The 26,753-nt window shown below is 38.7% G+C and overlaps 2 protein-coding genes across 4 annotated transcripts in view; one reads left to right on the top strand and one right to left on the bottom strand.

Moving 5' to 3' along the window:
- Window positions 1-26,753, bottom strand: part of LOC131692460 (A disintegrin and metalloproteinase with thrombospondin motifs like) — a 571,945-nt gene that overhangs the window by 120,519 nt on the left and 424,673 nt on the right. The window lies entirely within an intron of this gene.
- On the top strand, window positions 12,194-13,990 carry LOC131692461 (homologous-pairing protein 2 homolog). Its single transcript, XM_058979520.1, has 3 exons — window positions 12,194-12,432; window positions 12,523-12,631; window positions 13,472-13,990. Exons 1-3 carry the CDS (start codon window positions 12,278-12,280, stop codon window positions 13,892-13,894), a joined length of 687 nt encoding a protein of 228 aa, XP_058835503.1. The 5' UTR covers window positions 12,194-12,277; the 3' UTR covers window positions 13,895-13,990.

Below are 26,753 nucleotides of genomic sequence, written 5' to 3'. Positions count from 1 at the left end.
TCGCGAGAAAATATATGAAAATATAACAACTGCGGAATCCAGATCATGATCCCGTAGTATATTGGGACTGAATGAATAATGATCCCAAATGCATGAATAAAATCATGATTCAAGTTTTGGTTTTATGAACAATGTTATTAACTAGTTCAAGTACAGACAATTTTGGCTTGGTGATAACATGGCGGAAACCGTGACTAAAGTTCACAAAACAAAATCAAATATCTCCGATATAAAAAGTGTTATGCAGGCGTTACTGTCGGAAAATTGAACATAATTATAAATCACGTGATTTTAGTTCATTGTCGTGTTTTTGTAGCCTCCTTCCTTACTCAATTAATGCATGACAAAACAATAAAGACATAGCCCCCTCTTCAATCGATCGGTTTGAGTAGCAGAAGCACCGACATTCGTTTTCCTATGACAATACGAATATTCAAACTTGCTTTAATTTGATAGTTTTGATTCTCATATTAATTTTTATAAACTGGAAATATAGAAATATGCATAATAAAATAAAATGCAACTAGAACGCAGGAAATACGGGAAATACCACACCTACAGTACTTTAGTCTTCCAATATCATCGCTAGCTCGTAAATCCACAGAATCTATTCCTTCTGCCATCAACGAGGGTAACAATTTAGCATTGGTTGAAAATGCCAATGCCCAATGCTCTTATATTTACTGTGGAGTGCAATGTTTTTTTATAATTCGTTCATTTGACACAACTTAATGCGTTAGCTTAACTGAGTCATAACTGGATCTTGTGCACGCGTAAAGATTTTCTTCTGTGATGGAGATCCGTTACTGGTATATTTTCATTCCGTAATACCATGTTCAATATCGTAGGTATCGTATCAGAGAAGTCAATCATAAGAAGAACCTCTCGAAAATTTGTGGCTTACTCTACGCTTAGAATGAGTGATTACGGTCCCTTCAGAATTGACTGCACTCACCACTTGATGGCGCCTGGAAACATCAATGCAAGCAGAAAAAAGATCTATAAAAACAGCGAAAATAGTACGTAACCGAAAAATTTATTTCTATTTAATTACTGCATACGCTAACCATCTGTTTCACAGGTATATGTCGTCTTTGAAAAAAGTTTACCAAGTTTACGGAAGTGTACCACCGGCCCATGAAACTTATACTGTTCTATTTAAAATTCACCGAAGAACTAATCCATTTTTAGTAACCCGCAGCTTCAATGGATATCTGCAAGGCGCTTTTGGAAGGCCCACTGTAACATCGATGCAGGTTATTCGCACTTCGTATCATCATCGATAAAAAGTACCTGAAAAGGCAATAGTTTCTTTTGTAAAAAGAACCGGTACTAGCCAACGTTTTATGCATTGTTCAGGTATGGCATATTTCAATAAACAGTGAAAAGGGCAATTTTCTTGGATTTTACAGCAGCTCTTTTCAATAGTCTTGACGTCCCAGTTCTTGACCCGTCAGTGCTTAATATTTTGCAGATCGCTCGTTTGAAAACAGAACAACAGGTTTCTACAAAACTATATTCCAAATTGGATAATTTTTTATAAAAGCTGGAAAGCTATGGACACCCATCACGGTCGAGTAGGAGGTCAGCATTAGTTTTATTAAAATTTTATCTCATCGAATTTGCTGCATTTTTCCAGATTTTCGGTTCCAATCGACCCGTAGCCAACTCACATGCTATTACAAGTCTCAGTTCAGAGGCTGCAAGTAGGGTTCGTCGGGGTTGCGGTAATTACCGCAACCGCGCGGTATTCACCGCAACCGCACCGTAAAAGCTGCGGTGCGGTAAGACGCTTTTTCTGGCGGATGCGGTGCGGGAAATGAGCTTTTACCGCGCGGTATTACCGCAAACGTACATAAAAAATAATTGATAAAGTCTGCAGTCTGCATTAAAAAGTGAATTAAAACTTTGACTTTTACCATTTAACAACGACGCAAATTATTACCTTACAATAGGGAAACATAATAAACATTTAATTGCTCTAATTTCCATGGACTTGACAATGATTTGAAAAGAAATCCGAATATAATCTGTATACGACCTATCGTTAATTGATTTTTTATAATTTGTTTATTCTAATATGATAAAACAATCTGTTACTAAGAAATAAAATCTATAATCTGTGTCCAATATAATTTGCCATCACTATTTTTACGACATATTTTGAACACTTTTAAAAATTTACAAGCGAACCTTTTCAAATATATAAAATGCACAATCCAATCATTGAAAAACAATTGAATTGTACTGTCAAATCCAATTCAAAAATGCGTCATTTCTCCCGATTCATCTTGGCAATCGTGAAATTATGAATCGTTTACGATGGCATTTTCTCAACTGTGAATTTTGATTAATTTGGAAAACTTAAAGATGAACTTAAAAAAGTCTTAAGACTTAAAAACAACCCAAAGAATGAAATTATCATCATCAAACCAAACGAATTTGGAGGAATCAGCAGTAAGGGAGACAAATGTTTTAAAAGCGTCCAAAATAAGGAGGGGTCCAAATTAAGCTGATAACCTAATCATTCGTTCTTCAACATCGTATTTCTATCTCTTTTGGTTTCTGTGTAAATTCGCAATGAATTTTCCTGCAGTTCGTTTTTAAGACTCCATCTACATAACTTTTTTTCGCATACGTCCATTGTTCGTCCAACTGGGAATATTTTCTACCAAATTAACAACCAATATTTTTCAGTTAGGAGTATTTTGTAACTTTTTGAAATTAAAGCTTTCAAAGTTAGTCTAGGGTATTTCGATTTTTTGTGTTTCTCAAAGCCTCCCTTCATATTGTAACAAGTGTCAAAGTTAGCCCAGCCCAGATACCAAATTTTGCACAGGACATTGAAGTTTTTGCCATTGGCATTATGGAAAAATATTAGAAAAAAATACATAAAAAGGTAGTACTTTCAAACTAGCTATTAGAAAATTACAACTCATACAATTTTAAGGGAGCAATCTTAGTATTTGAATAAGAATACATCCATTTCTTGAAAAATACGAAGTAAGTATTTTGACGTATTTTGTTCCTAAAATCCCCTATGTGTAAAAACATTTCTGCTGTGTGCTGTAAATCATACCTCTTTTGCAGTTTTTCAAATGTCCTTCAACAACTCTGTACCGGTTGAGATGGGATGGATACCTGTTATGTTATGTGTAGAACGATTTCTGATAATTAAATTAAAAGTTTTTTTTATAAATTACTGCGGAAGAACGTTTTGGTATGTATAATGATGAAATAAAGCTACATTTCATAGGGCTTCAGTGCTATGCTAATATTTAGCTTGTTTCGAAAGTATTTATCTCAAGATGTATGGCATTTTATTAATAAACCTTGCAAAGTTGACATTTTTTTTTAATAAATGTTACATTCTGAGGAGTCCGTCAAACTTAATGTTCGTGTAAATAGGAAATAATTTTTTATTATATATAGTTATACAAATAAATTAATAATTTTTCAACACTTCAAAAATACAGAATTTTACCGCATTTACCGCATTACCGCGCGGTGCGGTGCGGTAAATGCAGCGCGGTTGCGGTTGCGGTTGCGGTTGCGGTGCGGACTATACATTTACCGCCCACATCCACACCGCGACGAACCCTAAATGCAAGTATGAAGTTTACGTTTCGGAGATGAAAATGTGTTGATAAAGTACTGAGCGATTCGGCGTACGTGTCATCATGGCAATTGTTCAAAGGTTTAGTGATGAACAAGGAAGAGTAACTAGTATGCGGCAGAATCTAAGGATCGACTAATGGAGTCCGGATTTAAACGAAATATCCATTATTACCAAGGTAAAACCGGAAAATGATGATACGATTGGAGCGCTGGACAGCAGGAGAAAAAAGATTTTTGACCGAACGTCAACGAGGGGAAATGTCCCATTTCAAAATTTTGCCAGGAGAAGCCAATGTAGCCAATGTACGACGAATGTCATCACATTCACATAATTGCTATTCTTTGTTCGGTTTTGTACGCCAATTATGGTGTCGATTATATGGCCCCAGAGAAGGATGATTGTTCATGATTCTCCGGAGGGTTGGATATTGCAATATTTCATACCCTTATAAAAGGGCAAAAGTAAACAAATCGAAATAAAACCACCTTTTCCAATTCAGTCAAACATTCTTTTAAATTCCAAAGACCACTTACTTTAAACAGCAGTTCTCTCAGTCAGTTATAAGCTCAAATCGATTAAAACAAATTTAACTTAGTTATAGTTGTATGTAAGACAAATTCATCAGCCATCGATTTATTCTAAGTATAACATTATATCCCTTGAAGCAGCAGTGACAACCGTATTAGACTATTGTTTGCGGTATTATCAGAAAGTTTGTACGGAATACGTCGTGATGTGCCCCTGTGTGACCTTCCCGCTAGATTGCATATGACCCATCGGGAGACCAGGAGCATCGCAGCTATTTGTTTTGGAAATTATGCTACTGTTGAAAACCGTAACGCATATTTCGGCCGGATCGTAAGCTCTTACGTCTCAATTTCATTTCAATTTCAGTTATGGTGATTGCTTAAATAGAACTCTCTACCACCTTCTTTATTGGTGAGAAATGAACTTATTTTCTCGGCACTGAATGATACCGATACCGTTAGAGATTTTTGGGAATGCGATCACCTTTCGAATAGAAAGCAATATACATATCCCGGTCTATAACAAAGCCACGCATGCAGCAGATGCTGTAGCTATGAATGATCAATTTCAGAATTTCTTTGCTGTAGATTCGGGTTAATCCACCACCAAGTTCAACTCTGTTCCATACAAAACCAAACGACTATGAGCGAATCTAGTTCAGAATTTTTTCCACCTCCAGATCATCCGGATACGGGACGGTGAACCGATAATACAGGCTTTCCAATGACCCGGTTTTGTCATTCGTGACAAATATATAAAAATTGTACACCCAGAAGAAATTCTGTACTATCAATGAGCGCGTGTCTGGCAAGTCCCCATAAGACCTTGTTAGAATCCATGTCGAATGTCGCTTCGTATGTAATGAACGCTGAAAAAGAAACATTGAGAGGGTCATCAGCTGGTCAAAAGCTAAGAAGGCAAACCCTGCCATCATCAGCGAGTAGAAGTATCTGGTTTGCTGGATGATCTATAATAAAAAAAATTATCGAATTATTGAACAAAGATTTCTACCAATCATAGCGATATGCATTCTGGCAGCTTTTTGTACAAAATACAAAAAAAAACTACCCCCAGTACAGCCACCAGACGCGAGCGGTACAGCTTCTCTTTCCTTATTTTACACTCTTTTTCATATTTTTAATCTATGCAATATTTTTAATCACAAACGACGACAATGAATGCGGTTCGTTTACGCCACGACCGGCATCAACGCTTTCGTGTGCGGGCCTCTCCCTTTGACTATGCAGAGAAAAGTATACAAACAGGGCCGTCGAGAGCCGCGTCGGGCCCCTAGGATTGTATTGCTGCCGGGCCCTTTTAAACTTAAGCCCTCTAGTTTACCATGAGTTAGTACCTCTTCAGCCATGGGAAACTCGTGAGTCTGTGGTTTCAATTAGGCTCCGGTTGAATCATATTGCCACATCCACAGACAGCGTGCCAGACGGGTGAATTTCGACAGCTTCTTATTCCGCGGTATCCAAATAGGGTAAATTTGCCATAGTTACGAGTTTTTCAATTTGTGAGTACTCAGGAATCAGGAATCAGTAGTATCTGGCACAAATGGCACGTTCCCTATGTTGATCAAAGACTTGTGCCTTGCCATGAATCGTTTTGCCTCATTTCCCTGATGGGAAATATTGGGGAAGTGGTAAGGTTAGTGGTAAGGAAAATAGGATCTGCAGGTACTACGATCAACCCAGGGACAACTAGACAGATAGTGCTTGTTTCATATATGTACCGCCGATTTGATGGTGGCGCTAGTATGCCTACTCTGTACGAGTACCACGAATAACGAAACGAAAACGTTTCAAGTGTTTCGTTACGTGTGTTATGAACGCTGTAAATGCGGCTAGAACAACATTTAGAAAAAGCGTATTCCAAAATGTGTATAAAGAAAACTATTATTAGAGAATAAATTTATCCCTAACTGGAAACCGTCAGCAATGTTACATAAATCCTATTATAAATTTGACTAGAAGTCGTTGTTTTTAGCAACCGGCTCAGCTCCTTCCTAAAAATGTTTTAGTTTTCTTGTTGTGTGAAGTTTGTAGTCGGTAAATCATTGGTGCTTTTTTCTCCAGAAATATAAATGAAAAACATTTTGGCCAATAAAAGTAAATCACCAAGCTCAACAATTCGTGAACCTACGACATTCCTACGAATTCTGGCAGCAAACCGGTAGTGCTTGGGTTCAGCAAGAGTGCTGCCAGGAATGTAAAATTTTTTTCGAGTTCGAGTTTTGCTCGACTTTTGCAATTTTTCTGTCCGGCAGATATTGCGATGGTTTTGGTACGGATCCCTTCAGAATTATTCTGGAAATTTACTCCAGTGTGATAGAAACCTAACGGAACGGCATTTACCGGAGGCATGCTTGGGGAAATATTGATTCGATCCGGAGGATTTTCGGGAATTGGATTGATTGTGAAAGTCATCTGCTTGTATTTCCGAAAATCGAATTTATTTTATTTTGGATTTTGAAAATTCAAAATGGAATCTATGTTTCTGTTTAAGTATAGCGGAATGAGAGCAGCTTCTAATTTGAACAGCGAAATAAATTTGATGATAGAAATGCTTAAATTGTTTATTTTTTACAAATATGGAAAATAATATATGGGATGCGCCTTTTTCAAATTTTGCTCCATTCGAGCCGCCATGACATCACCAAATCACCACAAAATTTGCTTATGAGTTCAATATATGGGAGTTGTCATCAGTGCGGTAAAATATCAATTTCAAACGAAAATATTCGTTTCAAGTTAAACTGCGAGTCTTTCACTGTAAGCATACCACCACTATATCAGTTGAGTTCTGCTGCCGTCTTCGTTTGAGTCACTCAGAGTTCACTGTCAATTGAATAACAGGTTCTGGTCATTTGACGTTTTTACCTGTTTAGTTTCTATTGAAAACCAACCCCACATTAGCACGGTCTCAGCTAATGGAAGTGAGCCATTCCAATGAACCACTCACAAATCAATATGAATGAACACTCACTGATATGAAAATAACTCTGACCAAGGTAATAAATACATACAGGGTAAAGGATATGGTAAGACGAGGCAACTCAAGACGGATACAGGTAGGAACATTTTTTCTCTGTATGAGTGAGGTTGTCATTTTTTTCGATGTAGCAGATAAATCAGGAGGATATGAAAAAGAAATTACTAACGTCTGTTAGTACTTTCAGGATAAAAAGCGTCCCTAAGTAATTGAATCGGAAGATCCGAGGCGAAACCGCCTTTTCTCTCTTTTCATCGTACGCCAAAGAATCGGGATACTCGTCCAGGGGCCCGGCAGCCATGCTTAATTTTACAAGTAAAAACCAAATACACTGAAAAATGACAAATGTACCTAACCTTTCTTTCTCTTCACCTTGGAGCAGTTGTTTCTGTATTTTTAGTTTTCTTGCCTTTCTTGTACCTTGCTGAATAATTGTTGACAGATGAGTGTATGCAGCTAGCAAGGTTGGCAGTGCAGCCAAATTCTTTGTCATATTTAGATATGTTAATAATACACATAATAATGACCGTTTTATTAACTCACATTTCGCCAAAATGTATCTGGAATTAATCAATCAAACATTTTTATCACATACTACATGTTTCTAGCAAATTTGGCCAGCATAACAGATTCATCATTCATTTTAAAATCAGAAATGAGGGCAACGTGGATACCATTTAAAAGGAAGTGAGGCCATTTTGAAATCCAAGATGGTAACCTTTAGTTACCAAGAAACAGTGAAAGCAACTATCAACATGGGTATCATTTAAAGTAGTTATAAAATATCTGAATTTTTAAATTTAGGCCATTTTGTTAACAAAGATGGCGGTCTCCGGTAACCATCAAAGTTTACCATGTCATCGGAATTGTGTACAGGAAAATATTGGTGGAGGTGGAAAGAAAATAGCTGAATTACATATTTGATTTCAGCAATGAATTGGGTCATTAAATGAGAAAAAAATCTTTTTTATTACATACATCGATAAAACTGATTTTTGTGATCACAACCATGTTTTTTTCCAACTCAGGAAACGTGAAAATAAAATTTAAATTTAAAATAAAGAAATATGTTGACAGTCTTGACACTATCAGAAGCATTTGACATATCGAATTTCATGACAAATGATGCCCTGTCAGAAAAAATGAATACATGATTTCCCGGTTTTCCCGCAGGGTTACTTTTATTTGACATAAACGCTATCCAATGCATATAGTTTTTTTTTGGGTGTTGTCTTGATAGGCCAGATGTAAACAACCGCAGTTTTTCTATGTATGGTTGTCTATGTTTACAAAGGATTTATTTAAAAAACAAAAAAAAATCGTTTTTACGTATTACAACGAAATTTTTTTGAAATACCGTTATATTATGTATATTGGACCTAAAATTTATCGAATGGAATGGAAAACTATATATAGCTTACCCAGGTAGCATTTCTCGTTTTATAGCACACTACAAGTGCATTCTAAGTTTTATGAAGGGCTTCAAGAGTGCCATAGAACCTAAATTGTTACTAGGGTAATGACCCAATTTGACAGCTTCGTACAATTATGGTAGCATACTGCGGCTATCATATTTTTTTTTCAAAATTTCTTAAATTCGCAGATTTCAGACGAAAAATAATGAATCTAGTAATATCTCGTAATCTAGCTTATATGAACTGGTTGCAATGAAAAACGTTATTTGGTAGTAAGTTCATCTCTATTATATTTTTGTTGCAAATTTGATTCTGATGGATAGGCTGTTATGCTGGCCAAATTTGCTAAAAATATGTAGTATGTTATGAAAATTTTGGATTGATTAATACCAGATAAATGTTGATGAAATGTGTGTTAATGAAACGGTCATTATTATGTGTATTATAGCAACATATCTAAATATGACAAATAAATTGGCTGCACTGCCAACCTCACTAGCTGTATACACTCATCTGTCATCTGGCACAAGAAAGGCAAGATAACCAAAAATACGAAGCCAGTTGTCTCTTCTTCTCTTAGTTTTACCCGGATCTCATTTGACTGGTACTCACTGGGCAAATTGAAAGCGGATCTATTCATTTGAGAGCATCAAACGAAGAAGGTTGAATATGAATTGCGACTCATTTGAAAGCAACGGTGAGTGAAGTGCCATGAACCAAGGTTCAGATCAACAGCAACTGATGCGTTAAATGAATATGAATGCTACCGTAGACGACTGATTGACTGCGTTCATTCAGTTTCAATTGAATGAAATGAAATTTTACTGCACTGGTTGTCATGTTGTCCCCGGGCTGGATTGATTTATATGCTGGTAGCGGCGGAGCAGTTTTTAGCTTTTGTTGTAAACAAAATGAGAAGGTATCAGATGCAGCTCAAAATTTTCGTTAAAATTATTAAATAAAAAAGATTTTCTATTTTCATAAGTTTTATTATTAGGATATGTCTAGCGTAGGAGAGGTTTTGGTAAGTTGTGAGAATATAAACAATATAGACACAAAACGCAGTACTCAGACGCAAATAAAACAACTGCGAGTACAGTGGACAACCGAGTACTTCTGCTGTTGGAAGAACTGAACTTATTTGATTTCTTTATTTCGAACATTATAATTGGGTTCTTCTAGACATCACACGCATCTTTGGTGAGGCCCAAAATCACCGTTCTATCTCAAAACAATGTATTTTTAGGGAGAAAATTACTTGAACGTGCTATAAAAATACAAAAATGCAAAAATTAACCATCTTAGTCACCGGTTAATTAAGGTCAGTCTACCTTCTCATCTCGCCCAGAGTAGAAACTAAAAATCGTTCCGCTATAGACATACGGCAAAAACGACAAGATACAGAAAAGTGGCTTCCTTAACAGCTGAAACTTCGCATTTTCCCGGGTGTCCTTAACGTTGTTCTTGTGGTGAGAATGCTTCCGTACAAACCAACTCCTTCATACGTAACCATTTTATGCGGATCAACAGAAAATGGGACGCTTCATCAGACAACACTGGTTATGGACCCATGGAAGATTCCTATGCACGACGTCTGCAAAAAGACGCTGAACCACGGAAAACTTTATGCAAAAGCAGCTAGAAAAGCCCACCCGCAATAACCTAAACAGCACACCGTTATCTTATGCCAAACCACAAACGGTTACAAAACCAATATCTATGGATCTGACAGGAACAAATATTCATTCAACAACAATCACGCCCAGTATCTCCACGCCAACAACCGGCACAACCAGCAAATAAGCGAACGTAGAAGAGGACGGAGGCGTTTATCCGTGCGCTCGCATTCCTGTTTGACGCTATATTGCTTTTTTCAAATATACTTTGAATTGGCTCCTCAATATTTTGTAGTGTATTCCGTCGATTCAAGCAATAAAACCCGCCTTTTTAACTTGTACACAAAGTAGACAATTTTCTTAAAACCGCTTAGTTATCAAATAAAATTTTTATTACGCTTTTATCATATAACAATTTGATGAGATGAATGATTACAAAGAAATTACTATTGCTATTTTTATTGCTCTTCTATGAATACCGGACGTGTTCGCCATCTACCGGGTAAAAACGCGGGCCCCCAAATACGACCCGGGCCCCAGGGCAATTGCCCTGGCTGACCCCCCTTCCCCCCCCCCCCCCCTCTTATCGGGTCTGTGTACAAAGCAAGAGAACAAACTTTACTACGCCACACTCTCACCACGAGCAGTCGGAGTACAGCAGCAAAACAAAAATGTATTCTACTGCTGTACGCGAAAATGTACTCGGTTTGGCTACCGTTCTGGCAAGAGCTGTAAAGATGCGTCGCTGTACGGCTAGTGAAATGTAAAAATACCGAAAAAATGTAGTTTGCCGGTACCGTTGGCATCCCTGGGCACAGTTAACCTCACTTTTCTTGATACTTTCTCACTTGATAAACAATTTTTCTAAGTCCATGTAAACAGTACAAGCGAACTGTCAAAAATGAACACTCAGTTCATTTGTGACGTCAGCGTAAAGTATTCAATAGTGTTCTCATTCTCAAAGCGAAAAAGGGTGTGCGAAGGAAAGAATGAAATATACCTACACGCATGCTTTGTAGTAGGCTGTTGTCTCATTTACGTTTTCATAATTGAGTTCTACATGATGACGACACGAATGAACTCATGATGAATGAAGTTCATGTTTGACAATTCTCGATGGTTTGTTTACTTTGTCAATTGCGTGAGTACGAGTGCAATGGGTGCTCATCTGTCACATTTGAACTCACGTAACTCCCATGTAAACAAACCTCCGAGAATTGTCAAACGAAGTTCATCCGGCTCATTTTGCGGGGCTATGTCGGTTGGTTTAAAACCTAATTGAATACTTTTTGCTGACGTCACAATTGAACTCGATGTTCATTTTTGACAGTTCGCTTGTACTGTTTACATGGACTTAGAGAAATTCTTTACGATTTGCTTCGAGCGAATCTAGTCGTTCCACAAAAGTCCATGTAAACAGTACAAGCGAACTGTCAAGAAAAGTGAGGTTAACTGTTTCAGTAAAGAACATAATAATTATTGTTTAGAAAGTAACGTCGCTCTCTCGACGTTTTCGCCAGGGGGACGCAGTGTAGCAAGTAATTCGTACCCAACATCAGCTGGGCCGGACCTCAATATCACGGTTAAACATCAATAAATAATAAACTTTATAAATATGTCAACGACTAGTACACGAGACATGCGAAACCGCTTACCCTATATTCTCTTTTTGGGGTGAAGTAACCAAAAAACGGGGTCCAAAGTGCTGGACCGAGGCGAGATGTTGGGTACGCGCAAAATATATGTGATTTGAGAACCACAGCCTACCCCTGATTTTTGCATGATCTTGATAAATGAAAAAAAAAACATGTTTCTACTCTGGTAGTCATATCAACACAAACGAATAACTAGTTTTTTTCCGTGTTTCGCACAGGTAAATTAGCACCTTTTTATTTTTGAGAACTAATTAAAACACTTGTTGGAAAAGAAGTCAGCTGTGCGCTGAAAGTTACATGTGTGCGTGGTATCTCCAATCGGCATATTACTTTTTTCCTCGTACAGATGTATCAAATCACGAACATTATCAAAATTGTGTTGTTATTCGAATATCGCTTCATCTAAAGTTTGTTTACTTCTCAGATTCCGCTCACACAAGTCGCAGAATGGCGTCATCCTCGTCGGCATCAGTTGTGTCCACCGGTGGTGAAATTTCCACAAAGGCCACAATCTTGAAACTACTGGACGACCAACAGCGTCCTGTTTCACTGACTGATATTTCGGAGAAGGTCAAGGACCTGGGAAAGTCGTCTGTCCAGAGGTGAGTTTCGTTGCGCTGGAAGCTGAATTACGACCATGAGGCAGTTTGTTTTTGTTACATTTCGTTTCTCTGTGGTTATTCAATTCGCAGGGCGCTCGGTAGTCTGGTCAGTCGGGGCAAGATCATCGAAAAAGTGTACGGCAAACAAAAGATTTACTGCATTGCGCAACAGTCGTCCAATCCGGTTGGCGGACGGGAGGTGAGTTGTGATCCCATTAGGGATGTATGTATTGAAATAAGGTGACACACACCGGTTTGTTGTTTTTGAACGACAGTCTAGGAATGAATATAATTGGTAGAACAAATGGAGTCGGGGTCCAGCAGTTTTGTTGTTGTTTTGCGTAGAACTTTGCGGGTACTTCAATAGCAATTGACACGTCTAAGGTGGCACTAAATTTATTTTCATTGACGCATTTCATCCATCTGTTAGCAGAGAACTTTGGGCTAGCATTATACCAATGCGAAATTTTTAAATTTAATATAGTCATGGTCCACCTGGACTCCAATCCAAAAAGTTCTTTAAACAGAACGTAAGCCAGCTTTCAAACTCGGTAAATAAAATTGTGTAATTTAATTCATGTCAAATCTGTACATGGAAAAAATCTTAAAATTATTAGCTCTTTCAAAATGTCAATAATGTTACTAAATTACACTTATATCGTTATTACATTAGACGATGTTGGATAATTTCCATCCACTTTAATTAAATGCACTGCGCTGCTAATTAACAAGTATCGCACATTAATAACCTGACCTACGTTCGTTCGTCATATCGCTCGAGTCTAATCTCATCGCTAAAGGTGAACATCGTCCCGTACCGTGTCAAGTAAGTCAACTGGCATTAACAGCAATAACCCCGCTCGTATTAAGATCGCCAGCTACTTCGAATATCGCTTTAATTGAAAAGCCACCTTCTGAACATTTCCCATATATTATCTCGCTGCTACTGATAGAATATCCCACAAATCAACCCGCGAGACTACTGACTCTCACACTATATGTACTAGCCATTTTAATTAATGCACTTTCAATTAACCAGCTCGATGAAATCATCCGCCAACTGGACTCCAGCTGTAGCCAAGTGCGCGAGGACTTGACTGAAAAGCAGAAACAGATTCGGGCTGCGGAAGGTGAGCTGTTGGAATTGTCCTCCAAGTTGTCGGTCGAAGATGCTCTTCGTGAAATCGAATCCTTGGAGGAGAGCATCCAATGCTACCAGAGCCAGTTGGAGGAACATGAAACCGACGGCGACGGTCAGGAAGCTTTCTCGAGTGCTGGTGAGTTAAGCAAGGATGCGTTGGCGGAAAAGTACAACCGGTATTTGATGGCCTATCGCAAGCGTAAGCGCATCTGTACCGAAATGATCGACAGCATTATGGAGAGTTATCCGAAAAGCAAACAGCACCTTTTGGACGATATCGGCGTTGAAACAGACGAGGTGGTTGATTTCAAGCTGGAGTAGTGTTCGTGGTTGGAAAATGTCATTCGAGTAAGACGTGATCTTTGAACGTTGCACCATGCGGTGTTGATCTTTAATTGTGGTTGAGGTAATGCTAATAAAATTAAAGCAAAAAACAAGTTCGCTTAGCTTTTTATTTTACTCAGTTAGCTGTTCCATGATGAAAAATGAAAGTTGGTGACAATTCTCGACAAACATGTCAAATGGTCCTAAGTACAAATGAGAGCCTCTCTTTGTTTATTTTCTCTTTCGATTATTACGGCGTCATCATAAAACTTCAATATTTATAGGATTTTCGGCTTTTGCGGTCTGATTAATCAGAACGGGTGATTTATACTGCCCGACGTTTCGGCCACTGGTTATGGCCTTTTTCAAGGGAAACTAATTTACTGGATAGCCCACCATACCAAATGCTGCCCAAGGATCCAACCACAGCCAACCAACGAAAGAACAACACGTTGGTCTCTAGATTACTTAGTTTCAAACTAATCGACAAGAGAACTGCCAACCAGCTACAGATCACCTCAGCCATCTGCCCATCGATTTACGGCCAACCAAAAGCCAACAAACCCGACCTACCGCTTCGTCCTGTAGTACCCACAATAACAGCCCCCGCACATTACCTGTCAAAACTGATTGCCACTATTCTCAAACATAGCATACACAGCAAATATAGCATAGAAGACATCAACCAGATCACCTTACCTCCAGAATATGTACTGGTTTCCTTTGATGTTGTATCTCTTTTTACCAACATACCGAAGGAACTGGTACTCCATGATATCATTATGCATTGGGACAACATAAAACATCATACCGACATTAACCTTGATTTGTTTTTGGAAATAACAGAGTTTTGCATCGATAGCAGCTATTTTCGTTTCCGCAACAAATACTACCAACAGACTTTTGGCACCGCAATGGGCAGCCCATTATCGCCGATTCTAGCGGAGTTGGCTCTGGAAAATTTAACCAACACAGTAACGAAAAATCTTAGTTTTGCAGTTCCGATACTAAAAAACCTGTTTTAATCCACCTAGCGGTGCAATTGTGCCTTTCTAATTTCTCCAAACTATGATTAATTAGCTGGTTCGTACAATATAACATTATGGAAATGTCTTTCATTCTTATTACACTTGGTAAGTATATATAAGAGCACCTTTTTGCATTCATCGCTGTATCGGTTTGAATCGGAGTTTTCTATGTAATCGCACTCCACAACCCGTAACTCCGGAGCCGGAAGTCGGATGGAGATGGAATTTAATGTCAGTTTCCGGGGACGCAACACCTTTCATTTGAGACTAAGTTTATCAAATCGGTCTATCCATTTTCGAGAAACCCATATAACCGTTATTCTGAATTTGGATGCTTCCGAATCCATCGATGGTGTCCAGTGTGGCCAAACAGACTTTGAATGACTGTTGGTGACCTAGATCTACAAATTCAACAGTTGTGTTTACATTTTGGAAAAAATTTCACCTTTTTACATTCACGCAGAATTCGTTAGAATCGGGATTTGCTCCGTGATCGTACGTATCACCCTGTAATTCAGGAACCAGAACTCGGATCCACACAAAATTCAACAGCAGCTGATGGACCTTTCATTTAAAATCAAGTTTGCCAAAATCGGTTCAGAAAATTCCAAATTCAGAATGTGGACAAATCAACAAATTTTGTTTTGTAACCATACTCTTCAACTCGTAATCCGGAACAAGATGTCGGTTGAAAATGAAATTCAATAGCAACCTATGGGAATATTATACCTTTCATTTGAATCTTAGTTTGTAAAAATCGGTTCAGCCATCTCCGAGAAACCGATGTGGACATTTTGTTACAAATCCGCACATACACACACATACATACATACATACATACATACATACATACATACATACATACATACATACATACATACATACATACATACATACATACATACATACATACATACATACATACATACATACATACATACATACATACATACATACATACATACATACATACATACATACATACATACATACATACATACATACATACATACATACATACATACATACATACATACATACATACATACATACATACATACACACATACACACATACATACACACAGATATTTTGCGATTTCGGCGAACTCAGTCGAATGTTATATGAGACTCGGCCCTCCGGGCCTCGGTTATAAAGTCGGTTTTTGGAGCAATTGCATAACCTTTCTATATGAGAATGGCAAAAGAATAATATTTAATTAGCTTAATCAGCATGAGTTCAATGTTATCTTCATGTGATTATATTTTGAAATGTTGGTGGAATGGGTTTGAAAGTGGAGGGAATGGGGGGTTAGTAGAGTGGGGGAGGGGAGTGATGAAGGAGGGAGGTGTAAGGGCAAGGGGGAGAGGGGCGGCGACGCAATACTCAGCTGCATATTTTGCCTTCCATTTGTGACTGAGAAAATCTGTTCAGTCATCACCGATGAACCGATGTGACTTTAATTGTGGAATATGCCCGGAATTCCGGAATCGTCGATAGTGGACAATATATTCAAAGAATGTTTGATTGGCAATCAGTGATCTAGATCTGCGATTAGAAGTAATTTGGTGACAATTTCAATAGTTTTTAGCCTCTGAGGTATTACGATTGTACCGATTTATATGGGAAATTCCAGTGTATCCTTACTAACACCCCTGTAACTCCGGAAGCAAGAGTCAGAACCGAATGAAATTCAGCAGCAGTCAATGGTATTACTGTATCTTTCATTTGAAATCAAGTTTGTAAAAATTGGTAGAGAATTCGTTGGGGAATGAGTGTGATATTAGCTTAGGAACTTGGCGGGTTCCCCGGGGGCGTCATGAACCGTCATAGGTGGCCAATGTGGTCAAAGCTGCTTTGATTGATCATTAGTGATCCAGACCCGCAAACTAGAGTAATGTTACATCAATTTTGATATGTTTTACATCATTTGAACATCGTGGTGGTACCAGTTTATATGGGAATTTGCTGTGTGACCGCACTCTTCAACCCGTAACTCCGGAACCGGAAGTCGGATCAACTAAAAATTCAATAGCAGCTTATGGGAGCGTTATACCTTTCAGATTAAACTAAGTTTGCAAAAATCGGTTCAGCCATCTCTGAGAAAATTGTGTGAGTTTAAATGACACACACACATACACACACACAGACATTTGCCGATCTCGACGAACTGAATCGAATGGTGTATGACACTCGGCCCTCCGGGCCTCGGTTAAAAAGTCGATTTTTACAGTGATTGCATAGCCTTTCCTTATATGAGAAAGGCAAAAATATGTAGACGATTTTATCCTCGCACTGCCAAAAAACCAAATAGCGAATACACTAAAAACGTTCAACAGCTATAACCCACATTTGCAGTTTACAATGGAGCAAGAAAAAGATAACCGGTTACCCTTCCTGGACACACTTGTTATACCAAACCAAACAATCACCACACAATGGTACTCAAAACCTATATCTTCCGGACGACTTCTAAATTATCATTCCTTCCACCCGTTGCCAATGAAAATAAACGTAGCAGCAAACTTCATCAACCGAGTTACGCAAATTACCACCAAAAAACCAATAGAACAACAAAAACACATCTTATTCCAGCATCTTCGTCAAAATAATTATCCATCAGCTCTAATTAACCGCCTGATAAACCGAATACACTCCAATGCATCAAAGCCGCCCACCAGTATAACACCCAGCGAAAACCCGCACAACGATGATCCAGATACATTGTCAAACATAGTCCAACATTCAACACACACCACTAGTTCCAGTCCAGCATGCAACAACATCATGTACAGGTCTTTTCCTCACATTCCACAGCTCACTCCTGCAATAATCAGGATTTTCAAAGAAGACTATCCATCCATCAAACTGGCACAAAAATCTCTCCTATCCACCAACAGCCTGCTTCGATCAACCAAAGACCTTGTACCACCGCTCCAACAGTCACGGGTCATCTACAGCATTCCGTGTGAGGGATGTCCAATGGTTTATATTGGGATGACAAAGAACCCGTTAAAAATACGGCTCAATGGACACAAATCCAACATCAACAAAATATCCAGCACAGGATTCGATAGGACAAATATTCTAACAACACACTCAGGCGAAAAAACAGCCCTCATTGATCACATCATACAGCAACAACATAACTTCGATCTGACCAAAACAAAAATTATTGATCGTAGCTATCAAACTACGGCTCTACCAATATTGGAGATGTGTCATATTACCAACACATCCAACACCGTAAACTACCGCAGAGATGTAGATGGCTTGAGTGCTACTTACGCTGGAATACTCAACACAGCCAAAGCCTCAAAATCCGTCAGATTGCAGAGACAACACACAGACAAGCCGTCATCTCACTGCCCACTCCTAAACGTACTCAGCCAAAATTGATCTCACACTCATTACCATCTCACATTGCCCCAACCATCTTCTAAAGTGTCTTTGAGTCGTGCACAGTGGTTAAAAAGACTGATGGGAAAACTGAACAATTCTACCCACCAGTAAGTTTAGCAAAATAATATTAATTTATTTCAATTTCAACCCACTAACTTTCATGCAATCGCTTAGTAACCGCATATTTGAAGCTTATTTAAAAAAAACCTCCGATCGTCGGCAAACGACGCTCAAACGAAGAACGATAACGTAGTGAGTAACAAATTGTATTTCCGTTTTTAAATATGTTATTTGTAACCGTGAATAAATTACAGTTTCCCTTGAAAAAGGCCATAACCAGTGGCCGAAACGTCGGGCAGTATAAATCACCCGTTCTGATTAATCAGACCGCAAAAGCCGAAAATCCTATAAATCTTACTCCCGTCGTCTTCCCAAGTACTTTTCAATATTGTTTTAGGTTATATCGAAAAACTCTGATTTCGACTAGCCTATTATGTTAAGAGTTAACGAACAAATCTCGACAAACATATGATTACGGCCTAAAAGCCAACTGTCAAAATCCACTTTGAATGGAAATTCCAGACAAACCGTTACTAATCGAACACAGTTGACAACAGTTTATGAAAGAGAAAACTTTTCTCTTTCGTTTACTACCAACATCTGTGATTGGCGTGTAACGGTTTGTCCGGAATTTCCATTCAAAGTGGATTTTGACAGTTGGCTTTCAGGCCCTAATCATATGTTTGTCGAGAAATGTTTTAACGGCCGAGTTAATAGCGAAAGAGAAAGTAAACAAGGAGAAACTGTCATTTGCACTTAGGACCATTTGACATGTTTGGCTAGAATTTATATATATTGATCTCTATATGCTGATCATTACGAACACGGCCCGTCTAAGTATAGATCTGCTGGGAAAGGATGGAATGTTAGTTCGCTACATATCGCTAAAATACACAATTTATAAGCAAATGCTATGGACTACCATCAGGAAAAGATTTGTGCCTATTGTAGAACTGATTCAGTTCTGAGAGCGAATCGTGTCTCATTCGCTTACAAAAATGAATCGATTCGATGAACATTGAGCAGAGCGAAATTAACTATTGGGAATTCGAATTTGAATCTTCGTAGAAGACACCATCAAACAAATAGATGTCAATAGATGTGATAAAATCACCCAGGGTTGTAGTGCACCTCCATAGTTTAACATCTAGTTAGTAAGCAATCAATATATTATTTTCAGTCTGTTTCGAAAAAATGCTTCAAATTCTAATATACAACCGGAAAAGATGTTAATCTTCGCGGACGTCCAACATCCGCTTCGTGCCCCCTAGTGGCCCGCGGATCCCAGGTTGAGAATCGCTGCCGTAAACAATGAATCTAAAGCAATACGGAAATAGTTTTGAATTTTCCCACGAAAAAGCTCTCTATGCTCTTGTTCTAAAATCTGCCGTGCTATAAAAGAAATAAATTCATAATTAACTGACCACAACACAACAACGATTACTTAGCAAAATCGATTCCACAGAGTGTCTCCAGTCGGCATATGTATCTTTGCATTGCTGGTTAGCGACCGGCATTAGTGCGGAATCGTGCGGGGAACGACCGGCTGGCTGTGATCAACCGATTCGCTAACCGCTGTTTATAGACAGCAAAATCTATAAGCCCGTGATGAGCATCAGATGATGATAGGATCCGTGTCTCGAAAAAACCACATTTTATGCATATAAACCGAGTGAATTCTCAATGTCAACCACTTTGGCTATCGGGACCCGCTGTCGGTAGCAGATGGTGCTTTTACTTTTATTTCGAGACTTTGGACGATGATGTACCAATCACGGCAGCTTTCAGCTGCGATGACCGTTGCTTGATCGCCGTCAGGTGCAGTCCGACGATTTGGCGCTTCTTCTTTTTTCTCGTCGAGTAACTTGCCATGGGAAATCGAAGATCGTCAGATGCGTTATGTGGAAGATTTAAGCTGCAATTACAGTTTTCGGTGACCGTCCGATGGTGAAAGGTTAATTCCAAACAATGATGCCACTCCTTAATTGCAGTCAAGGCAAAGTATGGTATGGGCGTTTTTCGGTCGGCTCAAAAAGATAACCTTTATTATTTAAAAATGGACTTTAATAGTTTTGTTGCCGTTTTGATTTTTTTTTTTTTTTTTTTTTGTTAACCATTTTTGTTAACGACCTATTGAGTTAATTTGTCAACAGTTTTTTCGGCATTTAATTAGCAAGGGACTGGAAGGTGAAGTATATTTTTCAATATTTAGAGCCATAGTACTCAAGGGAGAGCAAGGTGTTGAAAGGAGAAAGTTTAGAAAAGCGTGGAAGGATCATATATGCAAGCTTAGAGCTCACCGGCGACTTAACCCTTTGTCTGCTACCGTAGTGGTCAGGGTCTTTTGGCATTAGAAATGCGAATCACCTGAGTCTACGGCATGTCCGAACAAGCGTAAAGTAACTTGTTACTTCATGCTGTCGGAACCGACTTAATAATGTTTTGATATCATACATTTTAGCAACAATTTTAATATTCCGTTTATTAGTTTCAAGGTTCATGAACAATCACGCTCAGTAGATTGAACTGGATTAACGAGGTTACAATGAAAAGAAATCTTGTAAAAATAATTCAATCTCAACATTTCTTTGAACAACCATGTAATAATGTTATTATGCTTGTGAATAATGTCAATTGGAGAACCACATTTTAACAATTTCGATAAGACGCATTTTTAAACTTAAAAAATTCCAATTCCGATCTTCTCTTTCATCTCAATCAGATCGGAAGTTACAAGCGCTCTGTTTGTGCAGTACAGTGTATCAAACGAACAAATCGGTTCTACGTACAGTATGTTGTCTATATTTAGGACAGTTCATAAACCTCGTTGACCGAAATGTACCATTTTTATACCCGCAGTCCTCTTCGTTGTCCAACTCCTCCCACTCTCTAAAAGTCTACGTCCGCTCATTATCGGCAGTGATGCGAATGCTCATCACATCATTTGGAGCAGCTCAGACATCAATCTGAGAGGCTCTGAACTGATGGAGTACATAAGTAGTACAAATCTCCATATTCTGAATGAGGGAAACCGACCAACCTTTGCGAGGTCTGGAAGGGAGGAGGTGTTAGACATAACACTTTGCTCTGATAGAATTTCGCATGAGCTGGGAAATTGGCAGGTTCCAAATGAAACAATTAGACAACTAGACGACTTAGATGACGTCGTGGATACGACAAACTCATTCGTAGTAGCATCCTACGAAGAAACTTGTCCACTTCGTACTGTCAAAACGATTAGGGAAACCCCGTGGTGGAGGGCTGAGCTTGAAAGAATGAAGAAGGATATGAGAAGAGCTTGGAACCGGCGTCAGCGTGATGATTCCAGGGCGTTAAGGTCAGCTCGTGGTGCATATAAGAAATGTCTTAGATCTACAGAGCGAGCTGGCTGGCAAAACTTATGCACTGATGTCTCTAGTATGAACGAGACTAACAGGTTAAAAATTCTGTCGAAATCAAATAATTTTCAGATGAACTCCTCAAAAACCAGAGATGGTGTTTATGTGATGGACGAAAAAGATGTTCTTAATTGTCTCTTCGATGCACACTTTCCAGGTTGTATCGATCCGGAGCTGAACAATGTTCACAGATTTCATTCTCGTGATTCGGACTCGTGGGCGTTAGCACACACATTGGTTACCGCTAAATCAGTCAAGTGGGCAGATGACAGCTTTGTTCCATACAAATCACCCGGAAAAGATAGAATACTGCCCGTGCTACTGCTAAAGGGATTTGGTATTCTTAAACATGTCTTAAAAAGCTTATGCTTTCCAGTTTTGCTACCGGGTATATCCCGAAAGCATGGCGAGAAATAACTGGTAAATTTATTCCTAAAGGGGGCGCTCAAGCTATGACTTTCAGGCCTATCAGCTTTAGTTCTTTTCTTCTGAAAGCTTAGGAATGGATAATCGATCATCACAGCAGAAACGTTAGTTTAGTTGAATTTCCAGTGCACAAAATTCAACATGCATATCAGTGTGAGAAATCCGCCAACTAGCTCCTTCACGATGTTGTTTACAACATTGAGAAAGTCTTCTCGCACAAGCAATCTAGTTTGGGTGTATTCCTAGATATTGAAGGTGCTCTTGGCAATGTGTCCTTCCAATGTGTCCAGGTCATGGGATATCCGCATGTATCTCGGTTTGGATACACACAATAGGGTGGGACAAAAATTACATTCCAGCTCCGAGCAACTTTTTAGGTACCATTTGGGTCCTAGAACAACTGTGCAAATTTTAAGCTCGATCCCTGAAACTATATTTTTGCGCCCGCTGTTTAAAGTTTACATGGGATTTTGTATAGGAAAATGAACATTCACAAAACAATTCCTCCAGGAGTCGCCCATTGCTTCCTAAAAATAAACCGTTATGTGGCTTTTATAGGAAATTTAACAAAGAAACAAAGTCTCGAAAACCACGAAACGATCTGACGCTTGAGAAAAAAGTTATTAAGCTGAAACCGATTGATGCTCTGACTATTGATAAAATATTCATTTTTTCTAGCACCACTGCTGTTGGTTATCCAATTATTAAAAATTTTGTTTTGATCTACTCCAAATGTGTCTAAATCAATTATCTGTACTGTTTGGCCACTTCAGAATAGTTTTGAGGGATAAATTCAGGCTTCTTTTGAACATAATTAGAGAAAGTTAAAAATTTTGCATATAATTTGATCGTCAGCAGCAGTGGTGCTATGCAAAGTGAAATTTTTATCGATCTTCAGGGCATCAATCGGTTTTTTCCTAATAACTTTTTCCACAAGCATCAGATCGTTTCGCGGTCTTCTAGACTTTGTTTCTTTAACAAATTTCCTATTAAAATTAGACATCTATTTATTTTTAGGATGTAACGGGCGACTCTTGGACGAATTATTTTGCAAAAGACGATTTCCCCATACGAAATCCCATGTAAACTTTAAACAGTGGGCGCAAAAATATAGTTTCACCGATCGAGCTTAAAATTTGCAGAGTTGTTCTGGGAGCTAAATGGGACCCAAAAAGTTACTCGGAGCAAAATTTTATTTTTTTCATGCAACCGTGTCCCACTCTAACACACAATGCTTAGTAATCGCACACTTTGCTCGTCACTGCGACAGGCTGAGATACGGAAGTTGAGTATTTGCGGTTGTCCTCAGGGTGGCGTTTTGTCACCTTTGTTATGGAACTTGGTTGCCGACGGCTTGTTGAAGAAACTCAATGAGCTTGGATTTCCAACCTACGGGTTTGCTGACGATTACCAAATACTAATTACTGTACTTTGCATCGGAATAATCTTTGACTTAAGGCTATCGAGCAGAGGTATCGACAAGTTAAGTTATCAGTTAACCCAAGCAATACTTCAATGGTTCTTTTCACGAAGAAGCGAATATCAACCGGGATTCGTTCCTTGCAGTTCTTTGATTCTGAACTACTGTGTGTGGATCAAGTCAAATACGTTGGAGTTATATTCGATTCCAAACTGAATTGGTCTGCTTACTTTGAGTTCAGAGTCAAGAAAGCGTACATGGCCTTCGGGCAGTGCAGACGAACTTTTGGAAAGACCTGGCGTCTCGAACCTAACTACATCTATTGGATTTACACGGTAATTGTACGTCCAATACTGTCATCTGGATGCCTTGTGTGGTGGCAGAGGGGAGAGGTGATGACGGTCGAGTTAAAGCTAAACCATCTGCAAAGAATGGCGCTCTTGGTGTTGACGGGTGTTTTCACCACAACTCCGACTACTGCTCTTGAGGCATTTCTAAATATCAAACCATCATTACACATACAGCTCAAACAAGAAGCACTATCATGTGCATACAGACTGCAGGTTACTGGGCTTCGGAATAGTAACCATGTTGATCTTGCTACCAGTCATACGCGATTGTGATCACAAATGGTTACATGGGGTGAAGATATTATTGCTCCCAGCAACATTACACTCACATGTAATTTTCCTTAGAGGACTTTCCATGTGAAGATTCCCTCTCGAGAGGAGTGGTTGTCTGGCTATATGGAAAGACAACAGTGGTCTGTTACACTGACTATTCTCTGATGGAGGGACGTGCTGGTGATGGTGTCTACTGTCGTGAAATGAGATTGGAACAACCTCACTCACTAGGTAGATACTGTACTGTATTCCAAGCAGAAATCTTTGCGATTATGTGCGGGGTACAATCGGTCCTTCAACTGAGTTTGTCCGGCAAAGTTATAAATTTCTTCTCCGATTGTCAGGCTGCAATCAAGGCCCTTAGCACAGACAAATCACGGTCCAAGCTAGTGATCGCGTGCAGAACCCAAATCGAAGAACTAAGCATTGTCAACACAATATACCTTTTCTGGGTGCCCGGACATTCCGGTATTACTGGAAATGAATGGGCTGACGAATTGGCCAGGGCAGGTTCAGCGATTGACTTCGTTGGTCCTGAGTCCGCCCTGCCAATTTCGACAAGTTGGATAAGGGAAACAATTCGGTCTTGGGCTTCGTCCGAGCATTGTAATTATTGGAGAAATCTACAAACAAATCGTAAAACAAAGGCGTTTCTAAAACAACCGTGCCCAGTGATTTTGAAAAATCTCCTACATTTTTCGAGGCTCCACTGCTGCATGCGGACCAGTGCTTTAACCAGTCACTGCACTTAATTATCACATGGCAACTGTTCAGCGCGCTGAGCCTTTTTCATGTGATCTTTGTGAATCCGACTACTGAACCTCATATCATCTGATATGCAACTGTCCAGCGCAATTGCGATTTCGAGTTTTCGGTCGTCTTTATATAGACGACACCGTGTTTGGACGACTGGAAACTTAGAGACATACTAAAGTTTCTTATCCAATGCGGTAAAGAGCTTTAGGTTTGATCGCAGACGAGCGGAAATACTTGTGAGATTAACTTACCTGCTGTTTGTTTTTGTTTTTGTGCTGTTACAAATCGGTTCTACGTACAGTCTGCCGTCTTGGGACCATTCATAAACATTCATTAACCGAAATGTAGCACTTTTATACCCGCACTCCCCTTCGTAGACCAAATCCTCTCCCTCTCCAAAAGTCTACGTAGGTTTTTTCGATTTTTTTTTTATTTTTGGAAAATGTGAAACTCGTATTTCGAATAGTATAAATTACTTACAACTTATATTTTTTTACCATTTTTTGTTAACCATTTTTTTGTTAACGACCTATTGAGTCAATTTGTTAACAGTTGTTACAGCATTTAATTAGCAAGGGACTAGAAGGTGAAGTATATTTTTCAATATTTAGAGCCATAGTACTCAAGGGAGAGCAAGGAGTTGAAGGGAGAATGTTTAAAAAAGCGTGGAAGGATCATATATTCAAGCTTAGAGCTTACCGGCGACTTAACTTTTTGTCTGCTACCGTAGGAGTCAAGATCTTTTGGCATTAGAAATGCGAATCACAACAATCACAACGGCATGTCCGGACAAGCGTAAAGTAACTTGTTACTTCATGCTGTCGGAACCGACAGTAACAAGTTACTTAAGTTAAGTCGCCGGTAAGCTCTAAGCTTGCATATATGATCCTTCCACGTTTTTCTAAACTTTCTCCCTTCAACCCCTTGCTCTCCCTTGAGTACTATATGGCTCTTAATATTGAAAAATATACTTCACCTTCCAGTCCCTTGCTATTTAAATGCTGTAACAACTGTTGACATACTTACAACTTTAAGAAAGGTTTCTGCTTTAATTTTACTATATTATCAGTTGGATTTTGAAGAACACCATATAATATATAATATAATACAAATGTACATTGGAAGCGCTTTCAAATTTTTTGTTGGGTAATTTCGGGAGGGAGATTTCTAAAAATTAAACCTGAATCAAAGTAAGCTATACAATATATGATGAAATATTTTTTATGAATTGCGGCAAGTATCTAAAATGCACTGAAGTGGTTTTTGTCATTTACTTATTTATTTATTTGTTTAATACATCACAAAGTATATCAAAGCCATAATGATGTTGGCCTTAATACTAATCTTTCTTCTAACAATCAGGTCGTACACAAAAACAATAATCATACAGTAATTAAAACAAACAATAAAAAGGTCAAGTATTGTTAACGAATTGATTAAAAAGCCTGGAAAATGTATACGCAGAGTTTGTCAAGAAACCTTTAAATCGAATCAGTGATGGTTCCATACATGCTATATTTAGTGCGTCGGAATGGTAATAGGAACATAATGTTGTTGCGTAGTGCCAGAACTGTGTGTAAACGTATGTTGAGAATCCCGAATCACTCCCACATCCATTACGTGACTGACAAGCTCGATTTATGTTTTTAGTAGACGGTAGTTAAAATAAATCGTATCATTCTTCCGTGAAAAAGATATTACCGGGCACTTCTTCGGGTTTACATACACCAATTGCAACGGTCA

This window comes from Topomyia yanbarensis, chromosome 3, assembly GCF_030247195.1.
Source record: "Topomyia yanbarensis strain Yona2022 chromosome 3, ASM3024719v1, whole genome shotgun sequence".
NCBI classification, from domain to species: domain Eukaryota; kingdom Metazoa; phylum Arthropoda; class Insecta; order Diptera; family Culicidae; genus Topomyia; species Topomyia yanbarensis.
This window is presented reverse-complemented; position numbering and strand designations above follow the sequence as displayed.

Excerpts from the sequence above, each read along its gene's own strand:
- LOC131692461 (XM_058979520.1), top strand. The coding sequence starts at position 12,278 with ATGGCGTCATCCTCGTCGGCATCAGTTGTGTCCACCGGTGGTGAAATT. Across the intron at positions 12,433-12,522 it reads GGAAAGTCGTCTGTCCAGAG|GGCGCTCGGTAGTCTGGTCA; the intron begins GTGAGTTTCGTT and ends TTCAATTCGCAG. Across the intron at positions 12,632-13,471 it reads ATCCGGTTGGCGGACGGGAG|CTCGATGAAATCATCCGCCA; the intron begins GTGAGTTGTGAT and ends TCAATTAACCAG.